General features: G+C 48.2%; 10 protein-coding genes across 10 annotated transcripts; 4 read left to right on the top strand and 6 right to left on the bottom strand.

Moving 5' to 3' along the window:
* Window positions 1–1,710: 1,710 nt before the first annotated feature.
* On the bottom strand, window positions 1,711–3,296 carry N7471_007850 (uncharacterized protein; the record flags this gene model as incomplete). The annotated part of the gene is made up of 2 exons (XM_057280569.1): window positions 1,711–3,188; window positions 3,248–3,296. The coding sequence occupies 2 exons, from the start codon at window positions 3,294–3,296 to the stop codon at window positions 1,711–1,713; spliced, it is 1,527 nt and encodes a 508-aa protein (XP_057134829.1).
* Window positions 3,297–5,988: 2,692 nt separating this feature from the next.
* N7471_007851 (putative dynamin GTPase) lies at window positions 5,989–8,223 on the top strand (the record flags this gene model as incomplete). Its single annotated transcript, XM_057280570.1, has 3 exons — window positions 5,989–7,374; window positions 7,426–7,953; window positions 8,002–8,223. The coding sequence occupies 3 exons, from the start codon at window positions 5,989–5,991 to the stop codon at window positions 8,221–8,223; spliced, it is 2,136 nt and encodes a 711-aa protein (XP_057134830.1).
* An 861-nt stretch (window positions 8,224–9,084) lies between these two features.
* N7471_007852 (uncharacterized protein) lies at window positions 9,085–9,530 on the top strand (the record flags this gene model as incomplete). Its single annotated transcript, XM_057280571.1, has 3 exons — window positions 9,085–9,227; window positions 9,298–9,395; window positions 9,463–9,530. The coding sequence occupies 3 exons, from the start codon at window positions 9,085–9,087 to the stop codon at window positions 9,528–9,530; spliced, it is 309 nt and encodes a 102-aa protein (XP_057134831.1).
* Window positions 9,531–11,351: 1,821 nt separating this feature from the next.
* N7471_007853 (uncharacterized protein) lies at window positions 11,352–12,409 on the top strand (the record flags this gene model as incomplete). Its single annotated transcript, XM_057280572.1, has 3 exons — window positions 11,352–11,505; window positions 11,584–11,725; window positions 11,839–12,409. The coding sequence occupies 3 exons, from the start codon at window positions 11,352–11,354 to the stop codon at window positions 12,407–12,409; spliced, it is 867 nt and encodes a 288-aa protein (XP_057134832.1).
* A 251-nt stretch (window positions 12,410–12,660) lies between these two features.
* On the bottom strand, window positions 12,661–14,262 carry N7471_007854 (amidohydrolase; the record flags this gene model as incomplete). Its single annotated transcript, XM_057280573.1, has 1 exon — window positions 12,661–14,262. One exon carries the CDS (start codon window positions 14,260–14,262, stop codon window positions 12,661–12,663), a length of 1,602 nt encoding a protein of 533 aa, XP_057134833.1.
* Window positions 14,263–14,284: 22 nt separating this feature from the next.
* On the bottom strand, window positions 14,285–14,669 carry N7471_007855 (uncharacterized protein; the record flags this gene model as incomplete). The annotated part of the gene is made up of 2 exons (XM_057280574.1): window positions 14,285–14,521; window positions 14,565–14,669. 2 exons carry the CDS (start codon window positions 14,667–14,669, stop codon window positions 14,285–14,287), a joined length of 342 nt encoding a protein of 113 aa, XP_057134834.1.
* Window positions 14,670–16,342: 1,673 nt separating this feature from the next.
* Window positions 16,343–16,987, top strand: N7471_007856 (uncharacterized protein; the record flags this gene model as incomplete). The annotated part of the gene is made up of 1 exon (XM_057280575.1): window positions 16,343–16,987. One exon carries the CDS (start codon window positions 16,343–16,345, stop codon window positions 16,985–16,987), a length of 645 nt encoding a protein of 214 aa, XP_057134835.1.
* Window positions 16,988–17,425: 438 nt separating this feature from the next.
* On the bottom strand, window positions 17,426–18,951 carry N7471_007857 (uncharacterized protein; the record flags this gene model as incomplete). Its single annotated transcript, XM_057280576.1, has 3 exons — window positions 17,426–17,557; window positions 17,635–18,377; window positions 18,429–18,951. 3 exons carry the CDS (start codon window positions 18,949–18,951, stop codon window positions 17,426–17,428), a joined length of 1,398 nt encoding a protein of 465 aa, XP_057134836.1.
* Window positions 18,952–19,555: 604 nt separating this feature from the next.
* N7471_007858 (uncharacterized protein) lies at window positions 19,556–21,475 on the bottom strand (the record flags this gene model as incomplete). The annotated part of the gene is made up of 2 exons (XM_057280577.1): window positions 19,556–20,880; window positions 20,941–21,475. 2 exons carry the CDS (start codon window positions 21,473–21,475, stop codon window positions 19,556–19,558), a joined length of 1,860 nt encoding a protein of 619 aa, XP_057134837.1.
* A 1,742-nt stretch (window positions 21,476–23,217) lies between these two features.
* Window positions 23,218–24,961, bottom strand: N7471_007859 (uncharacterized protein; the record flags this gene model as incomplete). Its single annotated transcript, XM_057280578.1, has 3 exons — window positions 23,218–23,427; window positions 23,482–24,380; window positions 24,442–24,961. 3 exons carry the CDS (start codon window positions 24,959–24,961, stop codon window positions 23,218–23,220), a joined length of 1,629 nt encoding a protein of 542 aa, XP_057134838.1.
* Window positions 24,962–25,942: the final 981 nt, after the last annotated feature.

Below are 25,942 nucleotides of genomic sequence, written 5' to 3' on the forward strand. Positions count from 1 at the left end.
TGAGTACTTTCTATTATGCAAACCAAGCCAGATAGAAATGTATTTGTGTACCTTCGCTCTGTACCTGTACTCTGTGCCTGGTCCACTTTTCCCCAGCCAGCCATGTCATAAATAAGATGAGCAACGTTCCAGACCACATGGATAACAGGTACCATAGCCGGTCCATAGAGTGGAAAGTAAGGCAGAATTCCAAGCTCACCCCACAGCATGTGGACTCGGTAGACTACTCTGACTCGTATATGGACCGTCTCTTGATCAGAAATTTCAATGAGATCGGTAGCGTAAAGGAGCTTGGTCCAACTCCGAGAGGGTTGCACACCCATGTATCCAAAGAACAGAATGTACTTCGTACTCGGTATTTCCTACTCCATATAGGCATGTACAATATGTTATCTCCACCACAAAGATCATCTCGATCAGATCGGCTAACATATCTATGTGTCAGGATGTCTCATCCTCGAACCAAAAACACCCCCGTTGAATCTTGACTAGTTCGTCCTAGAACCACCCCCTATCAACCATCACCCTATCAACCATCGAACCAAAAAAAAAAACAAACAAACATAGAAAGAGAACCAAGATCAGAATGTATTTCTGGTGCCTAACCCAACGAAGCCCTACCAAATCAAGTCCGAGATAGATCCAAATCCACGATACGGAGTACTCATAAAATCCTCATCAAGATAGACTCTGGCTGGAGGTTTCACCTTGACAAGGATTTCGCGGCCCCCTACGGAGGACCCTCGGCAGAAACGCCCAGCTAGTGCAAATGCCGTACGGAGTATGCTATTCTGTGTACGGAGTAGTCAGATCATCGCACAGGGCACCGGGAACCAGGCCGTTTGATCGTCCGCCCTGAAACGATCTAGAAGTCCGACAATTGAGACAAACGTGGGGACGTCATGCCTCTACTCATGCAAGGAGCCTCATCTGGAAAAATAACTCGGTCGACGACTTATTATTTGAGGAGAGGAGGCGGGGTATTAGCCCGTCTAACCTCCCGCTCTTGAGAGGAGCAGGGCAAACGGGGTAATTCGGCTATTATTCCTGGTCCGGTTGGTTCGTTGGTTGCGATATGGAGAACGGAGTGGTGTTTTTCGGTGTTGTTTTTTTTTTCTTCCTTTGTTTCAAGTTGGTCAGTCTTCGGCTAAAAGGTATAATGTTCTCGACAAACAACATTAATCAAGAACAATCATTTGCCTCAAGGCCTTGGGACAACAAACGGGGTGGAGTTTAAGGGGGATGTTCATTTCAGGCTAGCGGCACATCCTGTTCTAAACCGCAATCTGAAATATCTCCGGCGTTTCTCAAGTCCGATGAGAATTCCCCCTGATTCAAACTATATTAATGTTCTTACAAGTGAGATCCACTCGGTTCTTGGCATTCACAATCTTGAATTCACTCTCCATGTGTTCTTGCTCATGCAGGGGGTTCATGAGGTGAGAATGTCTATATTTTAAGGTTTGATCCTTTCAGGAACAAACTGAGACATACCTACGTAAGTACGGAGTAGCTTTCGAAGTCCCATGACCGAGTCTTTGGGGAAGGACCTTCCCGGAGCGCAGGAGGGTCTTGATTTACTTGTCCACCTGGATCAGGGAGGCTGAACTGAGACACGAGGAAATTCAGGCAAGATAACAAACATACTCCGCAAGTCCTTGATATGTGCAACATGTCATTCAAAACGCTTTGTGTACAGAGCAAAACCAGTCAGACAGAGTCGATACTCTTCCTCCTCTTCTCTACCATAGCTTCCTTCATGAACGGACTCCGTGCTCGGATATTTTTGCCCCAGACAAGCACCAGGATTGGGGCAAAAGACAGAGCCAACGCAATGAAGGCGAGTACCGTACTAGCCCACTGGAGGCCAAGATGAGAATACATGCTCATAGTAGCTAGAGGCAGGAATGCCGCCAGGGTGTTCTCACCAGTGGCAATAATACCCATACAACTGCCCGCGTATTTACTGTACGCATCGACCACGTAGTCAGATATTCCCGTCACGACAATGACACTACCGGCTCCTACCATGGCGAGACCAACGGCCGGCGCCATCCACGGAAAACCGGGGTATGACGTCCAAGCGTATGTGAACATACCACCAGAGATGCCGAATATACCGCCCAGAATGGCGAGATACAGCCGGGCCTCGGGGATAGGCGTACCGGGGATTTCCTTGTTGCGGGATGCCGAGTCGAAATAAAGCTTGCCTGAAAACAAGGTAATCACCCATCCCAGAAGTTCTCCGATCACGACTGCTGCTTGGACGTATCCAGCTTGTGCTGGTGTCCAGTCATACAGCTCTGCAAATACCTGCTCAACAGATTGAGTGAACAGATACAACGTACCAACGGTAAAGGCAGACCAAAGCGTCGACACAAACACCACAGACTCGGTGAAGAACAGGAAAAGAGGCCTGCTCGCGCTGTGGCCCACGATGCTCAAAATCGACTGGCCTTGTGTGTCGATTTCATGCTGGGTATAGGCGTGCTTGCCTTCACGTCGCAGAGCCTTCGCCCGCCGTCCTAGGATTGCAATTCCACGACACTCCTTAAACAAGAAGAAGTACAGGGGGAAGAAAGCACCATACCACATGAGCTGGATATATCCAATCCACCTCCATGTGAGAGCCTGGTAGATAGCAGCTCCAATGACGGGTCCAATACTACTACCCGATAGGTAGGCAAGGATAAAAAGACTGACAGGGACGTTTCGATTTTTCTCCGTGTCCCAGACATTCCCAATCACCGTGCCAGAGGTATTAGCGAGGATGGACACGCATCCTCCGGCAAAGAATCTCGTTATAACCAACGTGTAAAAATTCTGCGCCACGGCCTGGGGCACGACAAAACAGAGGAAAGTTACGTATGTGCCCAGGAACACCCACCGCACACCAAAGTCCTCCATGAGCGGGAGGACCAGCAGGGAGAAACAGCCGCCGCCAACGGCCCACGATGTGACGGGCCAGTATGAGTGAGGAAAATTGGCGTCTGAAATGTTAAATCGCTCGTTCATAGGGTCGTGGGCTACTGTGATGATTGTGCCGTTGATCATGGTCATGAAGGTGGCGAATATGGCGAGGGCTGTGAGAAGCCATTTCTCGCACAGAGACCAGTTGTATGGGTTTCCGGGATCCTGCGGTCCATCCCAGGACACAATTGTGACATCTTTGCTGGGATCTTGATGATCTGTTTCGCTGTTAGTCTCTATTCGGGATTTCGGTTGCTGGGTGTTGTTCTGGTTTTACCTATTGTCTGATCATCATGGCCAGAGACATCGCCACGCGCGAATACCATTCCGATCCCACCGCGACTCAACGAAACTCTTCAAGGCTCCTCCTGGTTCATAAATTCTTGGTGTCTTCGTGCTTCTCTTCCACGTGGGGATCCGGAGTGAACCGAACTTGAATGTATGATGTAATGTTTCCCGCGAAAGATTTTATATAGACTGTAGTCGCAAGCAGCAATGCAATTTCCTCAAGCTCAACCGTTCAGAAAACAGAGAATCCAGCTTCATTTAAACCCATCCGAGCTGCAAAAAAAATTCTGTGCGCGCATCCCAACTGAGGATCCGAACTGAGTGATCCTCTCCCCACCAAAATTCCCGGTTCTCCAGATAATAGCCCTATTAGGACTAGTGACAATATGCCCCAGGGCGATTTGAACTTCACACAACGTGGTTGGTTAATGGTGTTGCATTGACCGGCTCTTCTTCTGATGTGCTTAGATGAAGGAATTAGCTAAATGATCTGCTTCTGCACCCCACATTGGCTTTGTATGCCCTGTGGGATTCATCCTGAGGCGAATCACGTTCAGCTTACCCTACGCGAGGCACCTCGAGCTACACGGTTTTCGTCGATCGGGACTAGAAGACGACTCTGGTTACCATCTATCATTCCACGTTTAGTGATATCGCCGCTTCAACATCGGATAGCTAATCGTTCTATATTGCCCGGGTGTACCTAGACTTGTATCAAGTAGCCAAGACGTGGTGGGGTCTGATGGCTCACCTGATGAAGCCAAGAGAATGGCTTAATTTACTTTAATTACTATCAATCGGAGCGTTTAGGTAAAATAGTGACTCTCAAATGACTGGGATAGTCTTGTTGAGTTCTTTGTTCTGCCACCAGAGCCGTCAGTCACTTTATAGCGTACTATCCAAATCCCTGTTCTATTGTTCAGATTTGACTATCCTATGAAATCATAAACCTATCAATAACACTTGGCGGTCGTTTCAGCCGCATATGAGTCATCTACAAACTCCCGAGATCTAATTTTGATATCTATTATCGAATACTCCAATGATCGAAATTATATAGAAGCGAAACCCTGAATTCGGATCCGAGCTCTGACGCCAAAATACGGTCCGTTGCGGATCGATTCCATTCCCGCGATCGCATTCCATTGCCTATTAGGTACTAGTCTGTTTTCTTGTTTAGGCAACTGCTTCCCTGTCTACATGTATCTACATTCGACAAAAGGACAAACTAACAGTAACCAGGCAGACCTCGGAACTAATACTGAATTACGAGATAAAATCTTCATTCCACTCAAACCACGATGATCTCCCCAGTTGACAGCAGCCCGATATCGCCGTGGCATCCATCAATCACCGTCTCGCTCTACTCATACGGCCATGCCAATGGCCCATTTGTGACACCAGAAATTCAGGAACAGAACTCAATTCTGTTGTCATATAATATTCGCCATCTTCCAAATCCACCGCGAAATCTACGTGCCATGACAACTGGCCTATCACCTCGGCTGCAGAAGGAGTTTCTGAAGAATGACATTGTGCAAAGCTTCCTTGAAAGAACGCAGGATGAGATTGTCAATACACTCAAGACAACTTATGATGCATTATCTCAAGAGAATTGTTCTTTCGAGAAACAGAAAAGCCATGACAACGAGTCTGAAATCACGACTCACCAGAAACCCAATATCTCACTGGTTGTGACTGCGTGTTGTGAGGAGGGCCGCCACAGAAGTGTTGCTTTTGTGGAAGAACTAGCAAAAAGACTTTCATCGCTAAGAGATGGCGCTGATATGTCTCATACTTGGAAACTAAGTGTTACTACTTTCCATCGGGATCTAGAAGCTGCCCGCAATGGTGGTTCGGACTCGATGGTAGGTCAACAAGTAGGAAAAACATGTACTAAGAGTAAACGAGAGAAAGGGAAGGAAGCAAGAAGGCTCAATCAGAAGAACAGGAATGGATATGTATGATGATGAGATTTTACCTCCAATCTTTCTCTCTTTAGTTCCCGGGCCCAACCTAAAGGGAACTAGTCCCAATAAGAATATATTTCCGTCAGCCCGTTTAAATATCTGTAATCTTACCTCTAGAAATATTATCTCTTCTTACCATGTCAGTCACCCATCCACATCCCGCTGATGTTCGTTTTTCATGAACATCTTGGTGACGATTTTCAGGTCTTACTGTACAGCCCAGATTTAGTTTACCTTCATCACTCTTTTTGATCTTATCCTTAGCTGAATTGGGAACACTCTATCGAAATTGTTATTAGTTTATCAGCTGGAGAAAAGAATGAGTAGCGCCTCAGAAGAAGGAGAGAGGCGTCCAATACCTGCCATTGAAGCACCAGCCATCAAAGTTATTAAGAATCCTGCCCCTTGTATACGCAAGGTGTATGCAAGGGCCCCAGCCTTTACAATACTCGTAGAAGGTCAAAGGATACATTAACGGGTATTTCTCCAAATGAGCACCCGGGGAGTTTACATTTCGCAAATTCAGTCTCTCATTCCTCGTCTATATTGCAGTTGCTAGTCACATTCTTGCAGATTGGGCCTGATGTATTGATGCGCTTGAATGTTTTGGATGACTGGAGACTGAGGTTACTCTGTGGCCGAGAACAGTCGTGAGTAGGAATATAAATTGGCCCCAAACCCCGAAGAACATTAAACCAACGGAGTTTGTTTTTAGACTAAACAGGTGCAGATGACCGTGAGCGATCTGAACTCTACAAAAATGGCTGTTTTGCCTCCAGACAAACGACCTATTTTATGTGACTCTTCTCATCCACAGAAGAACCTCAGTCTCCAGTCATCCAAAACATCCAAGCGCCTCAATCAAATCGACCGAATTCGCGCGAATGGAGTTGGCGACCACATCGCACTACCACAGTTGGTAGTTTGTGGGGACCAGTCCGCCGGGAAAAGCTCGGTTCTTGAAGGTATTAGCGGCATACCATTTCCTCGACAGGATGGCCTTTGCACTCGATTTGCAACAGAGATCATCCTCCGCCACGAGCCCACGGATATTAGAACCACCGCAACCATCATACCTCATCCATCCAGGAGTGAGGAAGACAAACGTCATCTGACTGCTTATCACCACGTTCTTCACGATTTTAAGGAGTTGCCAAGCATCATTGAGCAGGCGGCGAAGCTCATGGGGGTGCGTGGCATCGATGCGCAGGCGGAGGGCCCAGCGTTTGCAGCGGATGTTCTCAGACTTGAGCTAGTTGGAAATACAGGTCTCCACCTGACCATTGTTGATCTTCCTGGGCTGATATCAGTCGCGGATTGTGAAGAGGATGTGAAGATAGTTGAGAAGCTAGTGGACTCCTATCTGCAACATTCTCGGACCATCATCCTTGCAGTCATACCGGCCACTAGCGACATTGATACCCAGGGTATCATCCAGCGTGCGCGACGTTTTGACGAGGATGGTCTCCGTACTGTCGGAATCATTACCAAGCCAGATCTCATCAACGCTGGTACGGAGGCACGTATCGCTCGGCTTGCCAACAACTGCGACCGCACCAAACTCAGACTTGGGTTTTTTGTTCTGAAAAACCCCAGCCCGACGGAGCTCAAGGCAGGTATAACTACAGAAGAGCGACGCAGAATAGAACTGGCCTATTTTTCCACCGAGCCTTGGAAGAAGCAGGGGCTGGATCTTTCACGCGTTGGAGTCGACAAATTGCGATGTTTTCTAGAAGAAATATTGGATGACCATATCGAGCGTGAGCTTCCCAAAGTACGTGAAGATATACGTCGCCTTCTCCGAGAGAAAAACGAAGAGCTTGATGAGCTTGGAACGGAACGGAAGTCTCCAAACCAGATACGCATGTTCCTGACAAAGATTGGCGCCAATTACTACAATGTCATCCAATCCGGCGTTGACGGATCATACGGAGGTCGTGATGCGAGCTTCTTTGAGATACGAGACGGACAACTTTCAGTTCGTCTTCGTGCTGCTATCCATATGGAGAATGAAATGTTTTCCGACCACATCAGACAGTATGGTGAAAAAAGAAAGATTGTCTCAGAGAACCCCTCAGATGCCGACGAAAACGAAGGTGGACAGCTTTTTGTGACGAAAGAGGGAATGCTTGACTGGATTCGACAGGTATGACTTTCTGCTAGCGAGAGAAATTACTGTGATGCTCAACCACTACAGGTATATGATCGAACGAGGGGCCAAGAGCTACCAGGGAACTACAACCAAGCTCTCCTCACCGAACTGTTCCATGTGCAATCATTGAGATGGGCCCAGATTGCTCGAGAACATATTGTGGCGATCTCAAAGATTGTTTCTCAGTTCGTGAATGCTGCATTGATGTACGCTATCAAAGACGGAAAGGTGCGCGAAAACATTGGTCGCCTAGTCAGCACCACGCTGGAGGCAAATGTCGAAGCAGCGGAACATGAACTTGAAAGAATTCTTGAAGATGAAACGCGACAGCCAATTACGTATAATCATTATTATACGGACAACATACAGAATGCAAGAAACGAAGCTTCTAAGAGCCTCATTGAAAATTCTGTGCGTCATGCTATCCGAGATGATTGGAACGGCAGCCTTCACTTGGAAAACACAGAAAAAGACTGTGTTAAATTGTTGTCATCACTCAAAAAGCGTGTCATCGTTGACATGAAGGAGCAAGCATGTTCTGAAGCAAAAACCGACTTGACTGCTTATTACAAGGTCTGTTTCATATGACACCTAATGGAATTTGTTTTAACCATGAACTAGGTTGCTCGGAAGACGTTCGTAGATAATGTCTGTCGTCAAGTCATCGAGCGACATATCCTTGCAAAGTTGGCCGATGCGTTTAGCCCCATTACGGTCAGCTCCTATTCGGAGGAGGAGCTTATTAACTTAGCAGTTGAGTCTCCACAGATTGGCCACCTTCGTTCCGAGGCCCGCCAGCTTCAAGCTGCTCTAGAGCAAAGCCTCCGTGATCTAGCAGGATAAAATGAGTTTGGGCTGCTCCGACGTGTTTTTTTCCTACTGGGTTTTCCCACGTTCATTACGCGAATGCGGGAGCAAATGTACATACAAGGCTGCTATTTGCTGTATTTGTTTAATTCAAAATCACTGTAATATTCTATGCTGAACATGAGAGTTATTTTAGAGGTGTAATTTAAACGAACTCATCGAAGCAAATGCCAGGATAGCGAAAAGATATCCTTGTATGGACTAGTGCAACTTAGGTGGACCAGGAACAAAAAAGAGAAAGAGAATGGTGGTAAAACTGATTTCGAATATTACTGTAGTGATATCTTTGTTGGAGGCTTTAGTGGAGCACATGGGAAATCTGTAGATGGACGATGATCCAGCGGGGATCACTACATCTATATTTTCACATCTATCCTCCTTTAAACATAATCGAAAGAACAAACCAGAAGATTACTAATTTTGCCATCGTGTCGTTCATTGACGAGCACTTGACCTCATACCGATTTGGCCATGATTAACTATTTCGCCTTGTGTAACGAGCAAGTCGGCTTTTGTGTGTGTATCACACTTTTGTATGTGTATCACAATAGCTAATCCCCTTTTTAATTTCCTTATGATCAATAATTAGCATGTACGACATTCGTTGTTCAAAAACCAGGATCGAGATGACTATGATAGGTTCGCACGAAGTGTTTATATCATAAGTTTGCCACGCCCAACTTATGACATGGAAGACTCCCCGCATTTAAACATAAGATAAATAGTTTATTTTCTCTCAGTTTCCAACATATTGCCAAATAATTCGCTTTTTAACACCACACTCACATATCCCCAACCCTTTATTTTCCACCACTACACAGTCTACTACGATCGAAAATGGTCAAAACCGACAGGGATCAGAACCCCCTAGATCCCAATTACCAGAAGCGCCGCAGCTCTCTTGGGAGCATGGAGCATCAAGAGAAAGACCAATCTGATGCCAAAAATAAGGATATCATGGTTGACAGAGACGTTGCCCCGTAGGTTCAGACCACAACGCCCGAAGCTGGCCTTGAAGTATCCCATAACTGACCGACTTAACTAAAACAGATCTTCCCGCGCAATGTGCTCGGAGCTTGCACACCAACATGCCATGGAAGATTTGAATCAGAGCACAGGGCACCGCTCTTCGCAGGAGGTAGATCACAGTATGTTTTCTTATCCCCGACCTACCACTCTAGCTAGGATCACATTGCATGTACTAACGAGCATCAGATTCATTCCTCTCTGATCTAAGTGTCGACCGTGGGCTGCAAGCACATCCCGAACAACTTGAAGAGTAATTGGCGTTCATATACTTTGTTGGACTCGGGACTACACTGGAAGTTTCAGATGGAATACCTAAATCTAAACTGGGAGTGATGTCTTCATGAAGCGACGATAAGCTGTAACTTAGGCAACTGTGAATCCAATACTATATATATTACTTGTGTACTGTACATCGTTCATTGTGATGGCCTCAATTATTTCGTGAGGCAAAGGCGCGTACTGGTGATGTCACCGTGATGTCCATCCACTCCGGGTCGCGCGACCATAAAGCGGCGCTCACCCATTTCTCACTCCGGCTAGACCCTCCGAACTATTGACCGCATATAAAAAACTCTATGTTGCATTCATATCATACATCGAGAAACAGTGACCTATCAGTCACTGGAAGCCAGGCGCTCTTGAGAAGGTTCTTGACAATGCGCCAGACATTCTCTCCTGCGAGGTGAAAGAACAGGGTCCCACCAAGCTAATAAGTTCCTTTGCCATACCGGATTCAAAGACTAGTGACATGTTTTTGAGAAATGAATGCAATAAATACACGTCTTTCTCGATAGGTAGGTGCTCTTGAAAGATTTTCACTATCATCTTCTAACTTAGTAGAGATCTAGAGTAAAAAGCGAAATATTACTAACTTCTGCTAGAATATTCAAGTCTATCATCTTCTCTATAGAATTCCTTTCCCTATAGTGTATGTTTCACGCCGTAGTTATAGTCTGACGATCATACCGGTGAACTAATGGAAATAGACGATTAGCGAAGTCAACTGATCGACGATGCCTATGATGTATAAACTAATACTATGGTTGTCTCTGATACGACCGACTCAGATCTATATTCGAATCTGTTACCTACCACCGAATCCGAAAATGTGCTATGTACCGATTTCGAAAGGCCCAAGTCTCCGGAGGGGTGTGACAGAATTGATAGTCTCAAGACAATGATTGAAAATTCCCTGGAGCATATACATACGAAACTTGTCGAAGACGGAGATATAGACACTGGATTTGGGAAGGCCTCGTACTTGTTATGGTGGAAAAGAAATGCATCGTGAGCTGGAGATATTTCGCAGCCGAGGGCAGCTGACCGTCAAAACCTTTCCGCCGCTTTCCTATTTTCTATTCGCCGGTAAGCGCTAGAATCGAGACTGGGTCTTTTAGCCATGTCTAGTACTAACCTACAAACCGCGCATTTGCTAGTGGACTACTCGGGGGCCCTGCAATGGGCCCTTGCAGCAGCGCACGCGTTGTTCGTGTGGACCCTGCTCGATTTGAGTCGTCGTTTTCGCTTAGGGGGCTCCGTTTCCTCGCTGAGCTGAGCTGTGCTCTTCTATTTGCAGGGTTCTACTTCCAGCTCTGCGCAGCCTATTCCCATGTTGCTGCCCAACAGAGCAACGCGGTTGCTGCAAGTCTGGCTTTGGAGAGATACTGGCTTTGTTTATTGTTGTTTGGGCTCGGACTCGAACAGGTCTGCTTCGAACCCTCGATGTGATAGGCGTATATGACTCTTTGGTTATGATCTGTATGCGTCTGGGCTTTCGTTCTCGGCCGGTGTATACTGTCTTGCGGTCCTCTGCATAGGCTCCAGGGCCTGTAGGCTCTCCGCTCGGCACCAATGACGAACTAGCAGGGTGGTGCCTACTCTAACCAATTTTTTGCATTCAATAACCTAGTTAGCCCCACTCTGTATTACTGTTAGCCCCAGTCTCCTAATTTCTCTCTCACTTTTCCCCTCTCCTCACTTCACAAAGAAGAAAGAACAAAACAAAAAACACCAAAAAGAAAGGACGACCGATAATGACGGACGCAAAGAACACGAAGCTGTCCTTGACAACACCAATGGCAGGTTCAGCCTCAGCCTCAGCTTCAGGCACAGACACAGACACAAACGCAGACGAAACCATGCGCCTTGCCATCGCCCGCTTCCGTAGCAGAATGGCCGCCGCAAACCAAAAGTTTCTCCAGGACCGCGTCAATGAAATCGAAGCAAAAGGTCTAGCAACTGAAGAGGAGAAGCGCCGCTAGCTTTGTCATTACCGATGGATTGACAATCTCGAATGGGACGATGAAGACCCCAAGACGCGCGGGAGGCGCTACGGGATCCCGATCCCACAGCAGGCGTCAGTCAACGACCTCAATATCCCTGCTGTTCTCAACGCCATGCCATCCTATAAATCGGCTGACGGCGTGCTCCCGCCCCTGCTGCACACAGAGTAGTGGCGGCAGATGTACCTCGGCATAGTTCAGCGTGTGTGCCAGCGGCAGGCGGACGCGATCATCGCGGAAGACGACGTGGAGCTTAACGTCGCGTGCATTTCCCACAAAGACCACAGACCGATGACTATCCCGCCGTGTGCCGAGCTAGCCCTGTTTTAAAGTATGCGCAAGGGGTGGTGGACATTGACTTCCGGCTCTCGAGCATTGCGCCGTTCACACCAGCTTGGTCGACTGGGATCGAGAACGATCAACTAGACGGACTTGACGAGGGACAGAGACGCGACAAGTTGGCGGATCCGGAGCTACTGAAAAGCGAGCAAGAGGCCTTGCAGCGGGAGTTGGAAGATGAATTGTCGAATAAGTGGCTGGAGGCGTATATCGACGAGGACCTCGAGGTCAGGGCTGGCTTTATCACCGGCGTTGGATATAACCAGCTGTACGAATGCCCGGCGTGGTATAGTGCGTATGTGTACTGCCGGCTGTGGACGAATGATGACGAGGACAATGGCAAGCACGAGGATGGAGACATCCAGGATACTGCCAACATCCGGGACTGGGGGTGGCGAGTGGTTGTTTTTAAGCCGAGGTTGATAATCCTAGCGTTCTGTACGGCCGAAAGGCGCACTTTGATTCTATTCCAGAATTCTTGGATTGGTACGCCAGCTGGCTGGACCATCTAGATGCACGGGGGTTGCTTTCTCTGCGGCGCCACGCTGTAGGCTGTGAGACGGACTGCGAATCGGACTGTGAGGATCATGCTACAAGGGGGGTCTATTAAAAGGATTTCTAGCCTACCAGCTTGCTCCCTTGTACTAGTAATCTTTACTTGCTCAGTGAGCTTAATAATATATAATATATCATCCCCCCTTGGGGCTGGCTCCCTTTCACCTAACTAAACGTATTAGTACGACCGAGGAAGTCATCACCACTGTCAATCACTCCACGAATCAAAAACCTTCTTCCCCCGATACCAAGTCTGGCAGACACGCGCCTCAAGCAATGTCTCCGGCCTCCACTGCATATCAACAACCAAGAAATCCGCATATAATCCGCTCCGCAGACTTCCAGTCCAAGAATCCGCAAACCGCGCATAAGCGGCACCAGCCGTAGCAGCCGTAGCCGCCTCAGCCAACCCCAACCTGAAATGCGCATTTACAGTATCATCAGTCTCGGTTTCAAGCGCCGAGCGCCTAGTGGTAGCATTGTAAAGATTGGGGAAAGGAAAGTGAGCCGCAGTCGGTGCATCGGTCCCAATAGCCATAGGAGCACCCCCATCCAGGAAGTCCTTGTAGGCGAAAGCGCGCTTACAGCGCTCGGGACCCACAAGACCAGGCCACGCCTTGAAAAGCATAGGATCCGAGTGGACAGGCTGGATCGAGGCCGTGATACCCAGCTGACCAAGTCGCTTGGCGTCTTCCGAGGTTGTCAGTTCCAGGTGTTCGATTCTGTGTCTTCGGCCAGGCGTGCCGACTCTCGACAGAACGTTGATTGCTTGGTGGATGGTTTTGTCGCCTATTGCGTGAATTGCGCATTGCATGCCCGCTGAGTCGGCGCGCTTGACAACTTCTTGTAGCATGTTCTCTGGCCAGATTGGCTCGACGGGATCGGATTTACCAGTGTACGGTTGGAGGAGAGCGGCAGTGCATCCGTCGATAACGCCATCGCAGATGAGCTTTATTCCGAGGATATGGAAATCGGGCTGGTTGTACTGGTTGTGTAGCTCGATTGCTCGATCCACGTGTTTGAAGTTGGCGGTTTGGTCCGCTGAGAAGGGGACGAGCCAGTGTGCACCAATGTGGAATGGGATGGTATGATCGCGACGGTAGAGATTCAGAATCTCCCATGTCCCTTCGTCCATGGCCATGTCCACTAGTCCGGTATACCCAGCAGAAGTGTATGCAGCAACTGCAGTGTCCAAAGCACTCAGTTTATCTTTCGTGGAGCTAAGACTTTCTAGATAAGGCCATGCAAGGTTTATAATGGCGGATTCGTCAAGTAAGCCTGAAGCTCTTCCATTTTCGTCACGGTGGATGGTTCCACCGGGAAGATCGGGGGCAGTATGAGCTCCCATTTCATCAAGAGCCGCTGCGTTGCACCACATGGAGTGGAGGTCGAAAGAGTCAATAAAGATGGGACGTGGGTCGATACCATCCAGCATACTTGCTAGTGCGACTCCATTGGTAGATGACTGGATCCAGCCTCTGCATAATATGCGCGGCAAAGATGGATGGACTTCGGCGTAAGATTTGATGGCTTCGCGGATCTCATCGAGGGAGGTGCATGCGATGAGATTGGCTTTGCGCAATGACTGCCCGTAATGCAGGATGTGTACGTGGGCATCGATGAAGCCTGGGATGACAGTGCGATCTTCTAGGTCAATGACATTTGCATTTTCTGGGATGGTTATTCCATCGAGAGAGCCGACGTGGGCAATCTTGTCATTCTCGATGATCATGCTTTCGGCAAAGTTCGCCTCATTATTCGAGGCCTGTGACGGCATGAAGATGCGCCCATTCTTGAAAACGGATGTCATGATTCCTGTTTTTTTGTGATTCTTAAACCTGCACAAAGCATAATACTGCGATTTCTGATGTATTTATTCCTTCCTCGGGGAAGTCGGAATGTTCCTCGGCTCTTAGACCCGGACCTCTCCAGGACTTGCCGTTTAAGAACATTGAAGGGTGGAGATGGTGGAATTTGGGCCGGGCTATCTCCAAAACGGCCCAAGATAAAGTTGTAAGATAGCCGGGAGGGAATGTTGCTTCCGAAGGTTGCAAGGACCGGCCAATAAACTGCATGCTGATTGGATGAGAGGAGAGGGGTGGCTCAACGAACCTTGGAACCTTGCGAAGGTTCCAAGGGGCGATGGTCATGAATCGCTCGCTTCAACATTTTTCCATCAACCAACCAAGTGGTCGAGCCGTAACTCAGCCATAACATCTTCCTTGGTCTAGTGGTGATGATTTCCGCTTGTCATTAATACCGATAAGCGCGGGAGACCGGGGTTCGATTCCCCGAGGGAGAGATTTCTTTTTTGCTCTTGTTTCTTTTTTTTCTATCCCCATTTTATTCCTTCAAACAGGGTGAATATAATGAATGGTTTCTTTATTTGAAAGATTTATTCTGCCTCAAGTCCCTCAAATTGGTATCAAGGAGGAAATTTCCACCAAAACATCCAATGTGAACATATCAAGTGGGGCCGGGCCGTATAGCCTTCAATGTTGTCCAACGGTGAATGGCGACTCCCTTTGGCACGGGGCTCGCTGCCTTCATGCTTCTATACAGATAAACCATACTTGATGCGTCGCTCAAAAAGATGTATATATGGATTTTGCGAGCTCACGCCTGACTCGGCACTATAATACAGTAGTCAGTACTGCTGGTGAGAGATATATATACGGTGTCTCTTACACATCTATGCAAGCGTGCATAAAGTGTGATCAATTGGCGATGGTAATCGACCGTCATACCAAATGGAAGATGTTGGCCATCGGGTCTGAATGGTTTATGACCATTACAAACGCCGAGAATAAAAGTACGTACCCATTGTGGCTATATGAATATTCCAAGCACTGCCGATGTCCATCGTAGAGTACTCAAATGAGCCCAACTTAATATGTCTCAGTATTACTATAGGCTGATTTGCTGTGACCAGAATCTCACCGCAGGTATCCATGACCTTTTACCTAACACAAACAACGTGGGCCACAGGGCTGTGTATGTTGTAGACCCTCTTCGATACCTTGTGCCAATGACTTGCCACGGATGGTGATCAACAAGATGTTTGCTTGGGCAGTGCATATGATCTTATTATGGGTGTATATGTATAAATAAAAACTCGTATTCGATAATCTGTTCTCTCATTGAACCCTCGGATCGCACCGACAACCCTATGCACAAGACCAGGTGGGGATGACACCACACAACCACCAGTCAAACGCCATACAGACAAAGGCAGCAACGATTATTTCCAAGTAAATCTTTGCCCGCCCCAAGAAAATGATGTCATATCAATATCCAAGAGCTTCCGAACCCAATGATGAAGCGGCGTGCAAAGAAGGCGTGCGTCATGCAATCTTGGGACTTGGCAAACGGATAGAACACCGAACCCCAGCTCATGACTGCAGCCTCAAGCTCTGGAGGAATATCAAGATTCGTACAAGTTTCGAGATTAGAAAAAAAGGGGACATCAGTTAGCCTCTGGTAGTGTCGCCCGAGAGGTACAGTGTCGGGTAATTTCGTAGCAGGGTGTGGACTTAACCCCCCAAAATTCGAGATTATAGGGCGAAGGATTGCGCGATGTAAGATCTGGGGCGCCTTTTGCCGTTTGATCGACAGCTTTTGGGGGCGACGAGGCTGCGATTGGCCGTGGTGGAACCCCGGGAACATAGCGCGATGGGCTCATTCGGGCTGCGCCGCTAGAGCCCCAGCCTCGCGATACCTTCCAGGGTTTATGACAAGGTATTGGGCGTATTTAAGCATAAAGCCCCCAGATGCTGATTTCTATTTTCTCTCTTCCACCTCCTCAATTACCCTATAAATACCCCATCTTCACATCCATTTTACATATCTTCATCTTATACCCTAAACATATACTTCCTCCAACCGTCAATATGCAGTACAAGTCTCTCGCAACCCTCCTCCTCGCCAGCATGGCCATGGCCGCCCCGGCCGACACCAACTCGGCTCTTGAATCCGGAGACGCCGAGCTCGCAAATATCATTCCCCCCTCCATTGCCGTGGTTCTCGCAACCGCCGTCCCAACCTCATTCTGGGCCGAGGCCACCAACACCGCTGCTTTCCTTTCCCAAGTCGAGCAAGGAATTGTCTCCAACTCCTGGCCAACATGGTACAGCAGCCTTCCCGACAGCGTGAAGGAGTATGTCACTACTGCAGTTGAGGGCTACTATCCTTCCTTCGCATCGTCCATCTCCGCCGAGATCACTAGCTCCGGCGCCAGCAGCTCCAGCCCTGGCACTGCCTCTGCCACCTCCACCAGCGCTTCCAGTTCTGGTGCCTCCAGCTCCGGCGCGTCTAGCTCTGGAGCTTCGTCCTCTACCGATTCTACCTCTGCTACGGATTCATCTTCCTCCTCTACTGCCACTGGCTCGGACGCTGCTTCGTCCTCGGCTGCGGCTTCGGCTTCGGCGTCCGGCTCTGCTGCATCTACCACTTCCGGTGGTGGTGCCGCCCCTACTGGTATCGCTGTGAGCCTTGCTGGCGCCGCTGGTGTTCTGGGTCTTGCTCTCGCCTTGTAAGAGCGGTGAATATTAGATATTTTTGAAGCATCTACGGTGGATCCAAGGGCCTTATTCATATTTCTTGCATACCTTCTTTACGAATGACTCTTTAGTTTCCATGTTTTTAACGCCTCGTTGAGTCCCGATAGCAAGCTTATACCTTATGTACTTATGACCTAATTTTGTCAATATGACTGCATCATCGCTTTTGGGTACACTTTCATTGTGCTTATAAATCTTACAGTAGGTACACATGCATGTATTCAGCCCACTGCTCCATTTCCCATTCGAGCATTCCAACAAGAATTTCATCTTTCCACGGGATGTCTTGTCGGATTTGATCTTCTCAGGTATGTCGGATTTGCGAGGTTTGTTGAAATTTGGGTGCGGATGGAAGCAAAGTTGATCCCAAGCAATTTAGGGACCCGTGGTTGACTTGAGGTTTTCACCATAGACTTATGCAGCATCAGAAGGGCCGGGGTCCCTTTTCTTTCCCTTGTCGATTTTCTTGTCACGCTCGCCGTCACTTCCCTGGGAACCCTCCGTCGCCAAACTGGATTCTCGGTTTTCCGTGTGGGTTGAGGTTAACTGTTAAAATTTTTTAGTCAAATGGGTGAATTTAACAAGAAAGAGACCAGAGTAAGAGGGATTAAGATATTGCTTACCTGAGCCTTATGATGGCTTCTGGGCTTTTTGAACGCAGCCTTGTCGAAGCCGCCATCTTTCATATCGACCAGGCCAAACTGTTTGACAAGTCTAAACTGGGAACGCGAAATACCAAACTTGGATTCGTAAAGCTCCTCCTGTTCTTCCCACGGCGTGCCTGCCTCGATCAGGGACTTGATGAATGCTGGCCCCGAGCTGAGTTCGCGCGAGGAATACCGCATCGGCGTCTCCGCGCGAGGGGAGGTATTAGCGACAGCTGAACCCTCCTGGGTGTGGCTGTCTTTCTTTTTCTTTGGAGAAGGGGTCCACGGAATGAAAACATTCTTGCGACGGATCGGAGTAGCTGGAAGTTTGCCTCTGTTCCCAGCACCACTTGTTTCAGGTTGGGACTGCTTTGGGACATCCGAGCTTCCTGCGCTGCCATTATCAATGTGGATCGGGATGTCAGATTTGATCGGGTCATCTTCTGATCTAACTGGGTTGTTTGCGACCCAAACCGGTGCCCAGCCGGAGAAACCCTGCTTGCGACGAGACTGGAAATCAGTCTGCCTATGATTAGGGCGCAGCCGCGATGTCTCAGCCTGGAATTCCTGGGCCACATGTGAGGTTCCCTTGACGTCTCTCTCACCCTGGTATGAAATTGTGGTGCTTTTCTCAGTTCGATGTGAGAGATCTGATGCAGTCGGGCTTCGTGTTATGTCCATTGGGTCCGGTACGGGGTTATCGCGCGATTCTGTGTCGGCTGTTATATATTAGTATCCAGATAACTGATTAGGGCAAACTGCAAACTCACGATTCACGACAGTATTGACGTCTTGTTCTCCCACACCTCCAGCAGTCTCTTGTTCTCTCCGTGCCTCAGATAGGTATGAAGGCTGCATCATGCGTTGCGGGTATCCCAACGCGATGAAGTGGTAATTCTCGGCAGACATCTCAATCAACCTTCCCTTCACGCGACACCAGTACATGCCATTTTCCTGGAGCTGAAAGTGATCCCTGGTCGTTGCTTCAGAAAGTACATCCATCCAAGAAACTATGGCATATGAGCGGCTGGACGATTGAACACGCCCCTTGCACGCTCTATTGCCCGTCCGAGGCTCGGTATGACCCTCAATTGAATCAGGCAGCATCAAGCAAAAAGGAGGACCACCGAAAAACTTGTTGAGTGCGGGTTCAAGCTCAGCATCAGATCCCGAGGACGAAGACTTACTTTCCCGATGAACACCCTTGGGTGACTCGATTGGGTCGTTGGTTTCACCTTGAGTTGCGTGCAATGCTTCAGCTTGACCAATGCTGAGATACTGCTTTTGCTTCATGATGGTGGCAACTGTTTATGCGACAACCTAATGGGTCAATCAAGAACAACAGTGAGAGAGAGAGGGATTGGTAAAATGCTTTGGTACAAAAGTTGAGACGCGTCGTGGATGCGATGAAAGGAAGTCGACGGAGTGTCGAGGCGGAACAATTCAGACTCGATATCGATAACGAGGTTCATGTACTACATGTATTTACTGTGAATACAATGGGCGGAGAACACTAGGTGTTGATCCTAACTATGAATACTCGCAGGAGCATAGGCGGTATCTACCCCTGACACTGGAAACCACCACTGAATCCGATGCATGGTAAGTTATGCTTGAATTCATGAGCTTGGTATTAATATGAAATCATTAGATTAGTGCTCATGACCGTCCATCATGCAGATTTGCTTCGTCTCCTCCCAATTGCATTAGAAACCTCCATATCCCAACCAATCCTCCCAATTCATAGCCTTCCTGTCCAGTTTCCTCCCAAAGTCCCTTTCATCTCATAACCAGGCTTCCTCATCAGCTTATCGGGCTCCAACCCCATGGAGCGATCATCTGTCTCGATCCGAGCAAGGCTATGCTGACTACAAGCAGTTGTCAGCAAATTTCCATATCAAGAATGAAGCAATGGGCTCAGTACCATAGTCTTCTGTTGCGTGGCCTGTCGGTGAGATTTCAACAACGCCCAAGTACCTTTGGTCTCGAATTTCTTGAAGAGAGCACCCGCAGACCGGAAAACCCCGAATACCTGGGAGTATTCCTGTTCAATTTCAGCGCCAGTAGATCCCCTGTTGACCAGGGACTTCACAAATGCTGGTCCTTCGTCCTCTTCCAAATGAGAGTATCTTTTGGCGGCGGCCCGTGGCTTGTTTCCAGATTCGCTGAAAGGGGATTCAGCTCGGCGTCTCTTTGAGGCATGGGATGGAATTCCGTCTAGTCCTTCAGCAGTATCAGTCGAATGGGATCTCTTTCCGGACTTGATCTTCCAAGGGATGTCTGATCCAGATGAGTGAGCGTCGTCGTCTGCATTACCGGGAGTATTGATGTTGAGCAACCACGGACGGATTGTGTCAGAGGCCACATCGGAGGCGAGGCCAGACGGTTCAGCATTGGCATTAACATTGGCATTGGTGTTCTCATCCGCATTCGCATTGGCATTAGCATTAGCATTGGCGTCCGTGTTTTCGACCGCCTGGTTGTTCGTGGCGGAAGGGGTGTTGTTATCGACCAATCCGGCACCTTCATTGTTGTCGTTGACCAGGCTATTGGCCAAGCGCAAAATGTCATAAGCAACCAAGCCAGCATCATTCTCATCGTTGCCTGAATCATTGGAATTGCCTCGGAAAACATCAATTGACGGAGCATCATCGTCCGAGTCACTCTCCGAACCAGTGGAAATGCGTCGAGAACCGTCGGTGGACGAGACATAATCATCGGTTTCGCTGACCGAGTCACTCAAATTGCTCTGAGAAACGTCGATTGACGGAACATAATCGGTGTCGCTGGTTGAAACAATGGATTCGCCTTGAACAACCTCGGATGACTCGACTTTAACCAGTTCGTTGGTCTCAGGATGCATGCTTTCCGCCCGATTGTTCTCGATGATCCCAACGCGCTCAGACTGGGCCGATTCTGGTGCTTCCGTTTTGATGTTGCCGCCAGTCTTCTCATCGCTGTCGCTGTCTGTATCGGATATATAGATCACCACCCGAGCAGAACTCACGGGTCGTTGAGCCGAGATTGGGGTAGGCAGTTGAGCTTCATGACGTCCAGTGAAGCTGGAATTTGCAACCACACCCCGAGCAGAACTAACGGGTCGTCGAGCCGAGATTGGGATAGGCAGTTGAGCTTCAGCACGTTCAGTGGTGTTGGGATTTGCACCCTGAATAGTCACGGTTCTATTCAGAGCATCAATAGATGCCCGGACTGCCATGACAACTGGTTGAGTGACTCGTTAGTTTCTATACAAAAACAGATCATAGAAATGGGCGGACTTACATTGGATGAGTGTGTTGTGCGTCTGATGCAGGTAGGAGCCTAGCTTAAGGCGCACTCGGGTTTCCTTCTGCTCATTGGACAAGTTTTGCAAGGGCTGCAAAAGTCGTTCGGTAACACCGGTGAGGATTTCCATGTAATTTGCCTCAGAGACCTCGATTAGACTTCCTCGAACACGGCATCGGTACATCCCATTTGCCTGTCGTTGAAAATCTCCAGGAGTCAGCATTTGACGAAGCACATCGGTCCATGTAATGGGTGTTTGGACGCTGCCTTCAACCAAGCGTGGGCGTGCGGAGCCAAATATTCTAGCAGCTGTCCTGTCTACTTCGGAGTAGAAAATCGAGTCGCCGAATTGAGGCGCCAGTGGGCCACCTCTAGCAATGATCTCGGCGTATCCGATGTACTTCTGGTAAGCTGCACCAAGGTCGCGCTGCAGTGCAAGATATGGGCTGAGCGTCACATTCGTTTCACGGGTCGAGGCACCAGAGCCCTCTACCGGGCGAGCGACCCGGGAAAGAGGGTGTCGGTCGCCCATAGTTTATTCAGTGCTCCTCGCGGCGTGAAATGAATGGTCTTTAGTCCAAGCCGCCTGAAGAATGTTCGGAATGGCGGGGGGTGGGAAAGCTCGAGAGAATTGGAAGTAAGTGTAGGAACGATTGAGAACTAAAAGGGAACAATCGAAGAAAAATGCGGTCTACTCAAACAAATACATATGTTATAGCGACAGTAAGGTTGTCACATTTCTCACAGTTCTATATAATGTGGCTACTCTGGCGTACTTTTTCTATGCTGGACTTGAACTAAACAAAGCCGGTGGTATGTCAATACCCCTATAAATTTATTTCCCGCCGCCAAGGTAATGATCGTAGAGTGTTGGATAAATGGAATGCGCACAAGTAGAGAAAAACTGTCAACGAGAGACGTCTACAGAACGAACCCTAGAAAGAGGTGGGAATGTATAATGTACCGAGAGACTGTATTGTTACAGAAGCTATGTCAGTTCATAAACTACTTGTAAATTTGATGATAGTCTCCCCATCTCCCCACAAGTTGTAAACGGTTGTAAATGTCGTATACGGGCTCGCCGGTGAAGACGGCATTGGCTTTTGCGGAGGCCGAAGCCAGGATGGTCGTGTTGGCCAGGCTGGTGGCATTGGTGAGGCTGTTCCGAAGTGCGAACGTCCCACATTACTATGTAGGGGTAAGTATATAATTGGTCCAATGCGTTAGCGGGGTTAATGAAAGTCGCGTTTGCCTCTGTTGTAAAAGACGGTGTAGAAGGGCGGCTGCATGGTGGAACGGATCGTGGATGTGGATTAACGGCACGAAGAAGCAGAGTTTTGAGTCGTAAATCGAATGGAGAGGTACGTACTAACCAGGTGAGGAATCGGATTATAGTGTACTTTGAAAGAGAGACATTTAGAGTGAGAGTGGCCATCGAAGAAGGGAGGCACGTAGGTGTAGCGCATTACTAGTTAGTGTGTAGAATCTACATGTAGTGGACCGTCGGGGAAGCGGGGTGCGTACTGTGACCGTTTGCTACTACGAGAACTACGTAGGTGGGTGGCCTACCTGGTTGGGGTGTCGACGTGGGAAGCCACGAGAGAGTGTACGGCGCCGACGTGAGAAACTACGAGAGAGGCTAGGGATTAGACGAGAGGGCGTAGGGTATTGACAAGAGCGCTTTGGGAGAGAGACACGATTGCAGGATTGAACGTAATGAGCCAGGTTGAACAGAGTTTATATGAATTCAACTATCAAAGAGAAGCGGTCTACAGAAAGCCGAGAGACGGTCGAAACGCATGGTCTCTTGAGAGATTAAATTGTTGTACAAGCTAAGATGCTACTAGACTACTGAGTTTTACATTTAACGAGAATCTGACGATCAAACGATTCCTGCATACTCAAGATCCCATTCAGTGGTCAGTACGATCGCCGGTGATAGATACATTTTCTTTGCTTCTTGGGTAATGATAAAGGAATACACCAAAAGCGAGTGCGCTCAAACGGCAGGAATGGTATTATTACAAGATAAGTGCTAAATGAAGTTGCTGATGTGAAGATAAGTGTTGACCAGCTGCACGAGATCCTCAAACCACAAATAGAAAAGAGAGTTCCCGCTAACTGAGGATTCTTTGAGAACATGGATTAGTCAAATATTTGCGGTGCTACCAAATGATGAAACATACTGTGAGTGAACCTTTCGGGTCCTGAAAATGCAATCAAAGTGATGTGAGCTAAAGATGACCTGCAATGATCGACATCCAGGCCGACCTATCAGTACACGTTCGGAAGGCCACTCTTGATCGGGCTTGATCCAGCCGTTTTGGAGGGCCAATCCAGCTCATACGCGACCGATGAGCCCCGAGGCTGCTCAGAGGACCGGAATAAGGGATATGGGGATTTGTAGGGCGGCGCGGCGGCATAACCAGGGTTGGGGACAGCTGGTGGTGGCATTGCTTGGCTCGTTGGGAACTTCCGAATCGGCTAGGGGGAATTGTCATTCATGAAGGCCAAATGAAGACGCAACGGGAGTTGTACCTTCAATACGACGATTTTGCTCCGGGTCTCTGCTATATCCACCCCTTTCCCTTCTTTGGTGGCCTTTTCATCCAACCGGTCGACCCAAAGTTTCACTGTGAGCCAACGGTGGAAGACACCAAACTTTTCGACATAGGCCTTCTCAACTTCAACCGGGGACTTTCCTGCATCCACCTGCTTCTTGAACCAGGCTGGGGCGTGCTCCTTCTCATAATCGGTGAAGTTATTCCGCGTTCGCTTTTGTCCTGTGCGTCGCTTTCCTACAGATGAAGATTTGGACTGCGGTTTAATGGGTGTGTCGACCTTTTCTTTCCACATTGGAAGTACTTCACCAAGGCCGATGGTCTCGATATCTATCGGGGACGACGCAGTCTCGGTCTTTTGCTTTTTTGGAGGCGGTCGCATCAAGTCCTCGTTGCCATGAAGCTGGTGTTTCGCTGGCAAGTCTACTTGGAATTGCTTGGACTTCTGTGTATTAGCCTGGCTTTGTGCGACTTCGGGCTTTCTGGTGCTAAGAAGGCCAGACACCGACACTCCCATTTCATCATATGCTTTCTGGTTGCTGTCGACGAGATCGACGATTTTCGAATGCCCTTGTTGACGTGCGTGGGCAATCTCATCATCCGTCTCACTGTCATAGGATATTGGCCTTGAGACATCTCCGGGGACGGTGAAAGGGATATCGGATCCGCTTGAGACACCCGAGCTTTCGGATAAACTGCGCGCACGAGTATCGTGCTTCTCGACAGATACCGTGGGACGACGTGATTCGTTCGGGGTAGGGCACTGCGATCCGGGGGTGTGCGGCGTACGAGACCGTTTCACGGGGTCTCGAATGCCCTGGAGCTTAATTCGGCGCTTCTTCAGTGCCAGCTGAAGTCGCTTCAGCTTCTCCACGTCTGTTTTCATTAGTATGTCCCTTGAAACCCGCGCGTGCAAGAAAGTTTAGGAAGTACGGACATTTGATCTTTTTGTCGAGTTCATCCAGGACATCTGCCTCGATTGCCAGAGTGATTTCCGCCTCTCTTTCAGCGTCGGTGGGACTTGGCCACAGGTAGGAGTTTGCTGGGAGAAAGCATCGGTTGAGTAGGATGCTTTTGTGAAGGGATTCGTCAATTTGAACGAGGTTTCCTTGATCATAGCAGTGATAGGAGCCGTCATTTTGCTTTTCGAAACTGCCATGTCGAAAGATGTTGACCCAGCTAATAGAGGAATCATTCTCACTCCTAGACGGCCCAGAGTCAGATGAAGATGGAGGACGAATGCCCAATGTTTCCCTTAGACGCGTCTCGACGGTGTAACTTTCGAGTGGCTTGTCCGAGAAGAACTGGGTAAAAGTTTCATCGTTATCAAGGACAGCTTGATAGGACTGCATTAACGCGAAACCATCCTGTGGCAGTGAGTCAAATCTTTGCAGCTGGGACCGGACGCCCTCTCGACATGTCCCCCATTTGATCGGATGATTGGGACCACCGTCCATTTTCAGGTGGTGTTCTGTGGATAGCGTTAGTCTTTATTAAAGCGTTAGAGTTGGCTAGCTGCGTCTCACCAAGGCAGAGTAAAAACGTCACTTATCCGGGCTCGGGGTATTGAAATGTGAACTGAAATGTGAAAAAGTCGAAGTGTCGAAAGACAAGCAGAATAGACGAGGAATTATCCGTCTTAGACGTTTTCAAAACCCCCCTGTCGCAAAATGTGCTCAGGTGTGCTTTGATAAACTTGTGACGGTTTGTGAAGGCAGTCACAAACGTGATAAATACCAGTAACAAAACCACGTAATTTTCAAAATCTCACGTACACTATCTCGTAAGCTATATAGTCAACCTTGTTATTCAAAGTGAATTTATATAAATGCGAGATGGCTTCTAATAGCCTAGATATTATAGGAAAGTATCCTCCTAATGATGAGGGGAAAATTTGCGACACACTTTTCTGGTTGGCGACACTATTAATTGAGACAAGCGAGGCCCACACTTTATTGTTTGGGGAACCAGGCGTCTAAAGTCCGCTGTAGTCTGCCGCTCAATCACACTTTAACCTGGTCATTTGCGGGGTTGAGTCCTTCGACCTCTGAGGAAATTGCTATAAACGCCAACGGTCATGAGTGACAGCTTTTACTTTCCCGTGCTGCGTTAAGACTCGATTACACGCTGACATATCCAACAATCCAACAATAGTACTTTCAATGCTATTTATCCATTTTTGAATTAATCTTATTAGTGTTCCAAATAATCCCGCCCTAGCTGTATGATTGGTTTATTAATATAAGGTGAAAATTTCTGGACTGGAAAAAAAAAAGGGGTGCAAACAAGAAACATAAATACACTCCAATTTTTAGGATATACAACATATTCAACGCCATTTCTTTGTTTTCTCGCCTGCAGAGTTTTCACAACACCCCTACTGGGCATGGGTTTTACAATAAGATTTTTACCATTAAAGGTTTTGATTATTTTTCTTT

The sequence above is a fragment of the Penicillium samsonianum genome (assembly GCF_028829775.1).
Source record: "Penicillium samsonianum strain IBT 33392 chromosome Unknown utg000004l_segment0_segment0, whole genome shotgun sequence".
In the NCBI taxonomy this organism is placed as follows: Eukaryota; Fungi; Ascomycota; class Eurotiomycetes; order Eurotiales; family Aspergillaceae; genus Penicillium; species Penicillium samsonianum.